This window comes from Anser anser (genome assembly GCF_964211835.1).
Source record: "Anser anser genome assembly, chromosome: 5".
In the NCBI taxonomy this organism is placed as follows: Eukaryota; Metazoa; Chordata; class Aves; order Anseriformes; family Anatidae; genus Anser; species Anser anser.
The window spans coordinates 50,174,066-50,187,495 of NC_139725.1; the positions used below are offsets into that span (position 1 = coordinate 50,174,066).

The 13,430-nt window shown below is 41.0% G+C and overlaps 1 protein-coding gene across 2 annotated transcripts in view; it reads right to left on the bottom strand.

Moving 5' to 3' along the window:
- The window catches only part of FBLN5 (fibulin 5), a 46,945-nt gene extending 37,695 nt beyond the window's left edge, over positions 1-9,250 (bottom strand). The window contains exons 1-4 of one of the 2 annotated variants that reach the window (XM_083838321.1): positions 8,713-9,250; positions 6,520-6,574; positions 4,005-4,056; positions 2,622-2,864 (exon numbers count right to left, since the gene is read on the bottom strand). In XM_083838321.1, coding sequence (XP_083694447.1) covers positions 2,622-2,864; positions 4,005-4,056; positions 6,520-6,574; positions 8,713-8,729 — 367 coding nt within the window. In that variant the 5' untranslated portion in view covers positions 8,730-9,250. Of the gene's footprint in view, positions 1-2,621; positions 2,865-4,004; positions 4,057-4,122; positions 4,225-6,519; positions 6,575-8,712 lie in introns of those variants that run through there. The other variant, XM_083838322.1, reaches the window with a different exon arrangement.
- Between the last annotated feature and the right edge of the window lie 4,180 nt (positions 9,251-13,430).

The window sequence follows — 13,430 nt, forward strand, 5'->3', positions numbered from 1 at the left end:
AACACGAGCAATGCTTATAATTTGCTTAGTGTAAGACGTGACTCATGTGGATTCAGCCTTTCTTGAATGACCTGGGTGAAATTCCAGTGCTGCCTGGGGACCCTTCTCAAGGTCCCCTGGTGCCTCACCTCCACAGCCTTCATGCACGAGGCTGCACATTGACCCCGCTAACAGTGCCAGAAGTCCTGGAAACGGGACGAGACCTTCCTTTCTCCTGCCACTGCAGCGAGACATGCGGTACTTCACACCATTCTCTTGGTGCCTACACTTTCCATCCTAAGGCACACAGACACAAAAATAAATAGTGCATCAAGACAGTGAACATCCCCTGGGATTTCACTAAATGAAAAATGAAATCTAAGCTTGGCAGAGACCTTTTCAATCTGACAGGTCTTGTTTTCTTTAAGTTTCATTTTTCTTCCTCTAATACAAATATGACCTACCATCTTCCCAAATTCAAACCTGATGTAGATTTTCAAAAACTGTTTCCAGCTAACCGTGATACTCAAATAGCAGTCTGTCTTTTCCCATCTATTCTTGTTAATGTCTTTATTCACCAAACTTTCCCTCACAATTAAATTCCCATATCTGAAAGTTAAAGTGACAGAAGCGAACAGCCCTGATTTAAGAATTAGTCCTCACATTTCTGCCAGCATGGATGGAAACAGACATAGCCTTTACAGGCTGGAAGTTACACTGTCAAAGTTTCCAAAATCCACCTGTTTTGATTTGTATGGTTTGTGTGCAGCAGGCCAGACAGTAAATATAGGGGTTTCATTTCCCCTTTGATTTCAGCACTTCTTTTCTATTAACTGTCCCATTTCCTGATTCATCTACATCAAAGTTAGCAAAATGAAAACACTACCGAAAGCCTACAAATCAATACATAACTTAAGATGATCTATTTGCTAACACCAGGAGGGCTAGCTGCAATTTTTAAAGGATTGGATAGCATACATGGTTATTTTTACAGCAAACTCAACAATTATCCCAGGCTTTCAAAACTCTTGTAAAAAAAATTAAATAAAAAAAATTAAACAGGTGTTTATTTATTAAGTTTTACAGTATATATTAGCAGAAATGCATTTTCTAACTAGCACTAGTATCTTGGAACATAATGAGAGCAATAATTCAAATATAGAAAAATGTGCCCCAAAGAATCTGAATTTAAATCTACACTTCTGCATCTCCTGTGACACGTCATGGTCTCCTCACATAGGGAAGCAAATGAAGTACATCATCGGAAACCAAGTCTTGCCAGAAATTCCAGACAAGAGGGCAAAATCTGCCCAAAAGACGAGTCAGTTTCAGCTCGTGTTGTTCTGCAGCAGCATTCAAATAGAAATGTTCTGAGTTAAATGCAATTCCTTAGTATACAGACAGACAATTCTGTACTGAAAGCGTGCATCTCCTGTGCTCTGGGCTTTTTTACTTGTCAGAGACCAACTCTATTTAAAACAACAAAAACAACAACCACCAAAACTTTTATAGAAGTTAGATACACACAATAACAAATAGAAAAGTAATTTTATCATTAGGACAACTGAGACACAGAAGCAGTGGTTATAGACAAACTTTGTGGAAGACCTGTGAGCTACATCTCCAGCGTTTACCCTGAGCAGTCACCAGTGATTGGCTTGATTCTGATCTCTTGTAGCCAAGTTTGGCATTAAAATGAATATCCTGGCCAGTGGAATTTCCTTTGATTTAGTTCAGAAATTTTCTCTCCACTCCTTTGTAACATGACATCATCAAAAGCAAGCAAACCAAAGGGATTTATTCCAAACCTCCCTTAAATTTGCATAACACAGAACCAGCTTAGATACAAGGTAAACCTGGTATAAAATGGAGTAAGTGAAATCAAAATCTAGCCAAAAGTTGCAATAGAAAAACTACCAACACAAGAACACAGAGTTATTTATTTTATTATTATTATTATTGGAGACTGGGGAAAACCAAGGTCCTAAGAAAATGTCAAAGGTCTGGTGGAGAAGCAATTCTTTCTCTGTGTGTTTGTGCAGTGCCTAGAACAAGAGATTTCCAGTCTCAGCTGAAGAAGTCTATAGTCACAATGGTAGTAGTACCAAGAGTTGTGTAATACCCTCTAGTTAAGACGTGCTCCAAAGGCATCACAGTCTAAGTGAAGAACACAAAGCATGGGAGAAAACAACTCTTTTATACCATCTACAGCTGAAACACCTAGGTCCAGAAATCTGGACAGGGTCACATACAACCAAGAACTGAATCAGTATTTTCTCAGTCCCAGCCTAATACTTTGAACGCAGGCTATGTTCTCTCTCAAGGACAGAATCATAACCATAAAAGGCATCCTTTTGATAACTAACAAATCACCTACCATCAGATGGCTTTTTATGTCACAAAAAGTTCACTTCTCTCATAGAAGTGGGTTTCCTGATTAAATAATCAGACTAAAATGTCTTAGCTTGCACCGAGTTATGACGATATGGAATGTACAGCTCACACCCTTTAAAATAAGGTTCAGCATCTTGGGCTTCAGTGACACAAGAATAACCAAAGGACAATTGCAGGACAATTGTTTCTTCAATGTCAGACAAGCTTTAAGAGAAATAGAATACAGAATAAAGATTTCTACTACTTACCAGCACACTGGTTGTTTTCATCCAACTGGTACCCAAATCGACAGATCAGAGGTCTCGTAACAGTAGGGTAGTTAGGAACTGGGCCTGGTGCTGGGGGCGGTGGATAAATATTTGAGTAAGGGTTCAGATATGGTGATCGATACACTGGGTTTGTTCGGGGTACGCATAAATAGCCACCATTCTGGTTGACACACACCATATCTCCTCTACAGGCCTCAGGAATAGTCCGACATTCATCAATATCTGGAAGGAAATTGCAAAAGTTAAATGAGTGACTGCTTCTTAGCGTTGAGCTATCCAAAAAACAGTTAACATTTTTTTCTCAAGACTTTGCTAAAAATTTGATACTCTCTTTGAGCGGCGGGGCTAATCTTTCTTTGCGGAGCCTTGCTTTGAAGTTAGATTGCACTAAATCAGGAAACATCCCATATATTCCATATATCCTGTGTTCTACTTGTTTTAATTCAGCATTAAAGGGAGAGGGGAAAGCCTGCTTTGTTATTCTATAAATGTTCGGTTTAAACACTGATTTACACATGGCTACAGCATGCTACCGCCTATTCCTGCTAGTGGGTCTGTCCAAACCACAACATGCAGATCAGGATTTCAAACACTGGTGGTTTGGTTTGCCCAGCTGTGAAACTTGGATCCTGATTTGGAACTCCCGAGCTCCCTCCCACAGAAAAAGTTAGGGATGTTCAGATCTGGGGACGTGGTTCAGGCCTCTTTCTTGTTCCAATTGAGATTGCTGTTGAATCAAATTTAGAAAGATAAAAGTGGTTTACCCAAACTGAACATTTGTTTGTTTCTCAGAGCACAGAAGCATTCGGCTGCCATGACAGAGCAGGCAGCCTGCTGCTGTTTTACCCCCTCACTGTCTGAGAGACTTTAATTCACGGAGAAGATGCTGCCCTGGAGACTGAGGGCCTCTCTTCACATTCATTTATGAAAAGATGCTATAGGGTAAAGCGTGTGTTTCTCTACACCTGCCTCAATGATTGTCCTGGAGTTTCAACATGGAGCAGTAACAGACATTATCTGGGGCCTCCAGGTGGAGAATACTGAGATTGGAGGAGAAAGAGGAGGGTGTGCAGTCCTTGTTATTTGGCAACTGGACTGAGCTCCCAAACTCATCTCAGTGCATCACAGGCATTTGAGAAGCACCGACAGCCAATTAGTATCCCAATGTCACAGACTGATATATCCTTGGGCTATGTGAATGCACACACACATTTATATATATACACATGCATTTATTCACACACACACTTTCATCACACAGCAAGGACTTTTCACCTAAAACATACCAACAGCAGCATAAAGTTAACAAAGTCAGCGTTTCTGAACCCCTATTTAAATTCATTGATGTAATTAAAATCCTACCTAAGCATTGCCCAGAGGCACGGTCCAGGTCAAACCCATTAGTGCATTGTTGCTAAAAGGAGAAAACAAAGGACACTCAGTGACTGTGAAATGAGAGGGTTGCGAGTCAAATGCTCACCTGGGTTATTACGCTTAGTAAAACTGTTCAGCACTACACCAAAATGTTCAGTACACCAAAATAAAGTCCCTTCCCCAAAGGAGAGGCAGCAAGGAGTGAACCTGAGACCTCCAGCACCTGACAGCCCCTTAACTCAGAAGGCAATTCCCACAGGTGGTGATGGTTACAGGCTGTTACTCTCTGCTGGGATAGCCAACACCTGATGTGCCACACACTCTGTGCCAGGAGTTAACACAGAAGCTGCATTCTTCTATTCTGGGATATTGTTTTTGCCAGAACAAGGGGGGATCAGTTCAAAGGCACTAGCTAACTTCTCTAACGTGCTTTGAAACTCCACATGTAGACAATTCAGTACATACCTCTCAAGAAGCTAGCCAGCTGACCTGAAGCCATAGTTAAAGCACAAACTTAAAAAAAGTAAGGCTTTTAGTTCGCACAAAACATTTAGATGTTTAGAGGACAAATCTGTGCATAACATGCGTTCTGTGCATACAAAGTCACTGGAAACCTTGTTCCTTCCTATCCTACGCTGCTGGTCTTTATCAGGGCTGTAACCTGGAGTCTTCAGCACCTAATCCGTGTTCCTCAGCATTTCTAACTAGCGACTTTTGTCAAAACCCATTAAAATGATTCGCTGCTCTCCCTAGTTTTTGACAGAGCCTTCAGCCGCGTGGCAGTGGGCCATGCAGTTGACACAAGGGGATCCTTCCAGTGAGTGGGTTATGGTAAGGCAGGTGAGCAAGAGACATCCAGAAAACAAAAAGCACTGAAGGAACCAGAGGGCACAGGGTTGGAGTGTATTCAGGATTCCTCCTTTTTTTGTTGTTGTTAAATGCTAAAGACACTCATTTTGGTCTTAGTGGAAGAAATCAATAGAAAACCTTAAAGTACTTTGCATGTGTTTGGAGAAGTAGCAAATTGTAGGTCGGAAACAAGGTGTGAGATAGATTAGTCAATGGAAGTGGGCCATTGCAGGAGCTGGGAGGGGACATGAAACAAAATACATGGCACTATTGGTCCTGCCGTTTGCATGCCCAAATACACAGAACCACTACTAATAGTGTCAAACATGTGGGAAGGAATTCTGCCTTCATTTATGTTGGCATTACAAGGTACTTTGGTATCATGGTGGGGAAAGTCAAGATATTCTGATGAGTGAACATATAATCAGCCTCATGTTTTAGAGAACACACATACCCAACCTTTTCCTATTTTTTTCTGTGCTGTACTGCACGCACTACACCCAGGTTAGTTGGAAAAGTTGGGTTAGTTTTTAACAAAATTATTTTTTCCACAGTAAACCATGATTCAGAAACACTGAGACTACCGTAGAAGTGGTTTCAACAACTTTCTTGAGCTTTATTCTAGAAAAGTTTCCAATATTGAAATGACCACTTTCAATATTTTCAGAAAGAGTTTGTTGCTATCATTTTGGTTTCAAGTTGTTTTTTTTTGCTTGGACTTCAAAATTAATTTATGGTACAAGATGTTTCTATTAAAAAAACACTGGAAATAATATTTTTTAAATTATAAAAACAAACCCTTAAAGACATCTCAAAAATTCTCGAGGGGCATGAAAAGCATTTCCCATACAGATTCAATTTTCACAAAAATATCAGTAAGCACGCCACATGCAGGAAATTTTCAACCTAACAGAAGAAAAACACAACTACTTTTCAAAGTCTTTTGGCAAAGGTATTTAGAAACACAGCTCTGGACATTGAGCATATCTGGATTATCAACTAGGAATCCAAGCTTAACATGCCTTTGGGAACTGTTTTTCCTAATTTAAAGTCCACTTGGAGCCCAAGAACACAAAGAACTAATGCTTCTGCTATTTCAAGAACTGGACCGCTCTACTTCCATCCACCCTCAAAAGCCCTGCATCTCGAACAAAAATGGCTTTGGGCACAAATTAAAGCGAAGCCCTAGCTAGGATGCAGTCATTCAGGCTCGCAGTCCAAAAACAAAGTCTTAAGACAAGGTTCTGCCAGACTGCTATGCACAGAACATGCCTGTTTACGTGACTAAGTTTTCCAAACATTGGTGTTCCCCATCACAGAACTGAACTGTCCCTGCTCTTGTGGGATGACTTTTCTTATTTCCTTTTTCAGACATGTTCAGTTCAGAAGCAGAATCAGGTTTTTAGTGAGGTCCAGGTTTCTGCAGGGATATTTTGCTGAGCTGGCAAGGATGAGTCAAAAAGCTAAGTCCATGTTCAACTCCAGAATCCTGTTGGCTCCAAGTCCTCCCCTCTAAACCCTTAGACCACACAGCTTCCTTTTCATGTAAACCCCAGACCACAGAGCTTCCTATTCACCTGCTAGCCAGTTAAGTCTCATGCCATATAGTGCTTCGGTATAAAACAGTACAGAGATCTCTCTGTGCACCTCTCACCTGTGCTCTTCCAGGGTTCGAAAGGCAGACGGCCAGTGTGAAAGCAGTCAGTATCCTGTAATGTGCATAGAAAATAGGCTGAAAACCTTCTGATCGTTATACAGAATTAAATACACACGGACAAGTTAATCTCTAGTGACACTTCAGTGCATTCCAGAGTTTTGTCAACATGAATTTGGCCTCTGGAGAGAGAGCAATACAATTGTGGGCCAGATTCAGATCTGAGAGTCATTAATTTTGCTATGGTTTTATGAAATCAGGACCAGAATCGATTTGTACATAACTATTTACTAATATTTTCTTTCAATGCCACCCCACGCAGTAGCTGCTTAATGAACAAATGCATAATATTCAGTAAAGCATTTCTGCCTCTCTCTGACACCTTTCTTTCGACAATATCCAAGTTCTTCATGCACACTGCGCACATTTTACAGATGGGTAAACCAGCACATGGGCCCTGCCTAAGCTCATAGAGCAACTCATTGGCAGGACTGCAGGCTTGTCATGCAGGAGGTCCTGAATCCACGCCAGTTGCGCTAGCTGCTAAACCGCACTTCATCCCCAGGAGGCTATATCTGAGATTAATCCATTTTCTTAGGGCCAGATTCTGTCCCTTTCCTCAGTCTTCAGTACTACATTGCTCTGCAAGTAGACACACTGTGCCAGGTCATCAGCTACTAGAAGCTGCTATCTTCAGTGGAGACTTCCCCAGTCATCTTAGCATCTAGTGGCACTTGCTGGGTCTCTTCACTGCAGCTGAAGGAAGAGGGTCCCTCGCTAACAGAGCTCTGTGGCTATATAGGGGACCCTTCACCTGGAGCATGAAAGTTCTCTGGTCAACCAACCCCCCACCTCAAAGTATCTACCGACAGGAAAGCAGGAAAGGACAGCAAGAAATATCTTTTTTTCTCTGTACTACGGATTTCAGTGTTTTGCCTCTGCCTTATAGAAAATCTCTTCTCAAGACTATTAAAACCCCACCTTGCTTAGCTTGGATTCTATTTCTGAATGGCAATTGTATACGTTTCCCACAAAACCAGCACAGGAAACGCAGGATATTTTAGGTAGTCTCAGTTCTGCTACTCCACTAAGCTGCCAACTTTCTCTCTTAGAGCTGTCTCTGATTTCCAGTGCAAACTGAGCCGCTGAACAAGACCTACAAATGCATCAGACAAAACCACGCACAAGCAGAGACCGACACATTTGGACACATTTGCTTGAAATGTGGAAACAGGCACAAACTCTGAAAAGTAAACACAAACCCTAAAATGGTTGTTCGTAGTGCTGCGGAGACAGATTGTGCTTGTTGGCAGCTTCTGAGTGACAAGGAAAAGCAAATTCTACACAGACTTTTCCTTAAGAGTCGGATGCAAAGCATTCAAAGTGCAGCGTTATCCATTTAGACTTGCACTTCACCTATTGATTCTTTAAATCTTTTTGAAGACGTTTTAAAGCAGGCACTGGGTATAAAGTCTGCACACTCACTTTGTGCATAGCAAGAGCAGCACTAGAAGGAAATACAACAGGTTATAGCTGCATGTTAACATACGTAGCAACACGGGTGCACTTCACGCTGTTGCAGAGCAGCACACGCTAGCAGAATCTGCCATAAAATCAGTCAGACAGAACTCGTACTTTTCTAGGCGGTCTTTAGTTTCCGCTGTTACAAGATGATATATTCTTCCCTCCTGGGGTGGGGGTGACCTTATTGCCTCATGCGTGTTCTGTCTGCAGCCACCATCGCAGTTTGCCCGTTATTTGAGATCTCAAATCTGCTCAAGGATTATTAGCAGACATACAGTACAGTCTATCAATGCTTTATTCAGCTGGTCACAGTAGCTCGTCCAGCAGGCAGAGGATTTTAAACTAGTAATTAACTTCTGCAATAGTAACTAATTAGCTTCAAATCAATCACTGCAGCCAGGGGGCTTGTTTGCTGTTGCAATTCAGCACTCCCACCGATGTCGGGGTTCTTAAAGTGTAGGATATAAGCGCAGATTAAGAAGAAAATCGTCAGAGACAGCACAGCTTTAATAACAGACAGATTGTCTTTCCCCACCTCTGACCATCGAGATCCCGTCTCTTTGCAAATGGCTTTAGCAAGTGGATTGGCATACTGAATCCTTGCCACAGATATTTTCCACAAGTAGGTTTCCCTTCGGTAAGTAAAGAAGTTTCATGCATAGCACTTACCTTTTTAATCCTTGCATGTCCAAAACCGTTGGGGAAAGGTGGAAAAAAACCAGAGCCTGTGCTGATGAATAACTAGAAAGTGTTTCCAAACATTACCCTCTGCTAGCACTTCAGTTCCTCAGTCATTTATAGTCCAAAGAATGAAATAGCAAGTAATGGAGAAGATCGGGAGCAGTCTGTACCTCCTCAGACACTGGAGAGAATACAGAGAAAGCACCTGGTTTTGCTTAGTTCTCTTCTGTAATTCAGCATTAAACCAATTGGAGGAGGAATGTTAAAAATGAACACTTCATTTTCTAAGTATGTTAAACAATGCAAATGGGGGCCTCAGCCTGGGACAGCTGGTTTAGATTACAAAGCTCACCAACTGGCTAGACTCCTCACAACAATCTCGAGGAGCCTGCCAGGATAAAACACTAACAGCTTGAAGGAAAACCTCTCCCGCTGCAAACTTCGCAGTTAAATGTGCCTCAGAGCAGAGAGCACCGTTATTGGACAGAAACTCTTATCAAGGGACCGGAGAAGGGAAGGGATTGTTTTCCTTGTTCTGAAAACAAAAAAGTCAGGCTTTTTTGAGGCCCTCTAGCCGGTGTCTCGGACGATGAATATGCAACACTCGCTGCTTCATGCCAATGGCATAGCGATGAAAGTTCTGACCCTCTGGGAGGTGAATAACTTGAATTCATAACCATCACAGCTACAGGAACTATATTGCTTAGGGATTACTTGAGAACAGGAATAAACAAATTAAACATTCAAACAAAAGCAAATGGTTTGTCTACAAACACTGGCCCTTTTTAAGTTGACCCCGTGCTTAAGGGAGCTTGTGAAATGAAATTTCTCAGGAAAGACAATTCCTGCAGATCTCCAGTTATGACTGAAGAGGAAGGAAATAAAGTACTTTTTCAGGTGTTTTGCAACTTTGCCACAGGCAGATATTTAGCAGATCAAGCAGAACACTTGTGAGATGTGAACAATCAGATGCTGCAAAGATTATGCTAGATCCACAGATGAACACTGAAATTAAATGCAGACATAGACATGAAGTGAATACTTACAGTTTTGGAGAGGCTTCAATCTGAGGAAACCCTTTATTCCCAAGAAACGTGAAAGGTCCAACAAGATAAAATCTATCACACGTCTCTCTGTTATGGACTGAGAAACTAAGAAACAGAGTTGTTAGAACAGATATTCATAAAACTGGCTTTTAAGTGTGGATAAACAGCTTTACATACAAAAATATAGCTTCTTCAGGGCTGCTGAGCACCCACAAGTCACATTTGTGCCAATGGAAAGCACAAGAGCTCTGTATCTCACTGTATCTGTATCTCAGTGGTTGTAATTGTTCAAATGATTTTTCAAAAATTACAGCACCAGAAGCTCAGTGCCACTTTTGACAGCTTGTCTCTTGGTGACTTCCTTACATCACTTGCGTTGCGTGGAAAGTTAAACATTCTCCTAGAGCGTCAATACATTTACAGATAAACAAGAACCAATTAATTTATTTTGAATAGACTTACCAAAAACTTACCAAAAACCCACAGAAAATACTTCTGAAGAATCTAGCTGGGCACATTGAGAGTAAAGTTTTGTCATGGATCAGAAAACCAACAGAAGTTGGAAAGGAAGGACTGGGCAAGTTTTCCTTGTGGTAAAGGTTAACTGTTAGTCATGCCATTGTTCCATCTTAGGTCTAGTGTTGCTCAACACACTCGGTGATCTGGATAGTTAGCAAGCCTAAAAGTAGCAACACTTTCTGTATTTTATGTGTATGAAGATGTACTGAAACTATTAGAAACAGCTCTACAGCAAAGCAGATGTTCTGAGGATCCATACTTCTGGATGAAGGTCTTCGTTCTTACACTTACTGATGCTTCACTTCCTGATCCACTGAATTTTTCTCACCTTACATGGCAAAATCATAGTATGCATGCCAGAATCCCTGTATGGCTGCTGCACAGATCTGCTCCCAAAGATGTGCTTCAGACTGAAGATTTCTGATTCTTCAAGTCAACTGGAAGAGGAGGTGAATCCGGAGTTGATCACCTAAGCGGCTCCCTTAAGAATGTTTTGCTTTTTCCTGTCTCCATCAGACAGCTGGAGTGGATAAAACTGAGAGTATAAAAAGCATATGAAACCACAACTTGGGCTAGTTCACAGTGTGGTGGGTTTTATTTGTATATTTTTTCCTAAATAAAAGGATTTAATATTATGGCTAAGTGAAATTCTTGCAGTACCTTTCTGTAACTATGATCAGCCACAAAATAATGAGGTGTAGCCACACCCTTCTCACTTCTCCCTTTGATATGAAAAGTTGCAGAAAGGGAGACATTTGTGGTACACAACCTCTTCCATCTCCCCATAAATGGATGGACTATTCAATATATCTTTCAACACCATCTACTGACATCTTCACCATTTGGAGCAGCCCTTTCACTTCAGTGGTCAACTGCTTCCCCATGTTCTAAAATCCACTAATTTATTTAGATTACCCTGACTTTTTCTTTGTCTTCATGAGGAGGTGCTCACAGTACGAAATGGGGTTCTGGTAAGTAACTGAATATGATCTTGAAAGCTTGCTTTGTGCATAGCTAAGGTTGAAACTATAGCTCTAATTATGTTTAAGACTTGGATTTTGAAAACTGTAATATATAAACATAAAGGACACACAAGCTATGTAGCATAACCTTGACTCTACCCTCCACAAAATGTATGAATTGCACCATGCTCCTGTAGATAATGCAGAACACTTGGTAAACTGTGACCCTAAGCAACAGAAAATGTAATCTAACAGCTTCTGAATGCAAGGGCATAAAGCTTGTATTTAGGCCAGGGGACTCAGGGAGAGTTAATTACACACAGCATTCCTGATCAAAAAGTCTGCTTCACAAATATAAGTTGTCATCTACTAACTTTTACAACACTTCATCTTCTTTTTAAGTTCTGGTATTATATTTACTTCTGCAGAACAATATATGCCAAACACCCTTCTTAGATCTTGCATTTTTTTCAAGTTCACCCTCTCTGAACATTCCCAAGGACACTGTCAAACTGTGAGAGCAGAGTCAAGTTACACAGATGTGTACAGTGATAAATGTGCAAGCCCAAAGTCACTGAAAGTGACAAGTCATAGACATCTTTTACACAGTCATGCAGACCTGAATTCAGTAAATTCAAAAAAAAAGTCTGTAACTGACACTTTAAAGGCCTATGTCCAAACTTTAGATGCTTAAAACATCCATTTTGCTCTACCAAACCTCATGGGACCAAATTTTCTATCACAAAAACTGGTAAAACACTTAAAGCACAACTGCTGGGCATTTGCAGAATCGATTGCATTTTGACTGCACCCAAGCACCAATGAGATTCACAGGCTGGGCTGAATCTGACTCTGGAGATTGATCAGTGTTCCTGGAGACTGCCAAATAAGCAAGCTTTTGATATTGTCATGTGTCAATATAATACACAACAGGCAACAACTCTCACCCTGCTGCCATCTGAATAGCACTAAGCACATGTGAAACTTGGTCTCAAACCTGGGTTCTGTCTGAAGGATTTGGGCTTGTTTCTTCCAGCTCCTAGCGCAGAATGCCAACTGCAAACTCTTGGTGTTTGGGGAGGGTTCCCTCTCCTTTGCCACAGACAGACTAACCTTACGCTATCAGCTGAGGTCGGCTTCACTCAGTGGCTGACTTCTAAATGCTATCTCATAACACAAGCAGCTCAATAACCTGTTCCAGATGGCTCCGGCCAGAAGCTCAAAAGCACATTTCCCAACATATTTTCCTTTCCTAGCCAAACATAACACAATAATAATTAACAATGAAAATTAACATAATGCATAACTTTGAAAACATCACTGGTGCTAACTAAAACCTACTGGCAGTGTAGAGTCTTTAAGATGTCTTGTCATGTATTGCTGATCTGCTGGTTACGCTACTGTCTTTAGGAAGGAGAAAACATAAAAGCTGCTGTTGTGCTGCTATCTCTTTGGGTTCAGTTGTCTCAGTATGGTAAAGCTACCACCTGTGTGAGTTATCCACAGAAAAATGAGCCAATACGGTATCCCTTCCTTCCCTTTTGCATGGGGATATCATCTGTCTGTCTGAAGCATGCATTCTTTTGGGTTGACAACAGTGTATGATGTAGTACTGCTGCTGCTTCTGTCACTGCTCCCCAGGGACAAAAAGCAGAGTGCCATTTTAATGTTTGCACCAAATGTTCTCTGAGCACCATGTCATGGTTTTTGTTTTTCTCTATATAACTACAGGTCTGTGGTCACTCCAATACTGGTTGCTAATAGAGCATTTACTTTAAGATAAAAAGTAATCAATGGAAAACCCAGGCATTTCTGGCTCCATTCTGAAATGCAGCAATGCTAAACATGGACTGATACCTGACTGAAGTTCATTACTTTAAGAACATTTTAATCATCCCATGAAACGAGGAATAGTAGGGTCTAGCAGCTGCATGCCAAAACCCAAACAGCTTAAAACAATGACCAACGAACTGCATCATCTACAAGACAAAACTATTTCAGGTGTATTACCTTTAGTGAGATCAAGTTTGACGTTCATGATCATCTGTTTAGCTGTAATTTTTTCTAAGCAAGCCTCTTTCACTAGGAAAGAAAAAAAAAAAAAGCAATCAAAGCTTTTGGTAACTGTCCCAGGAAAAATACAGGGTCTTTCACAGCAATTTTAGTGCATGAGACAACC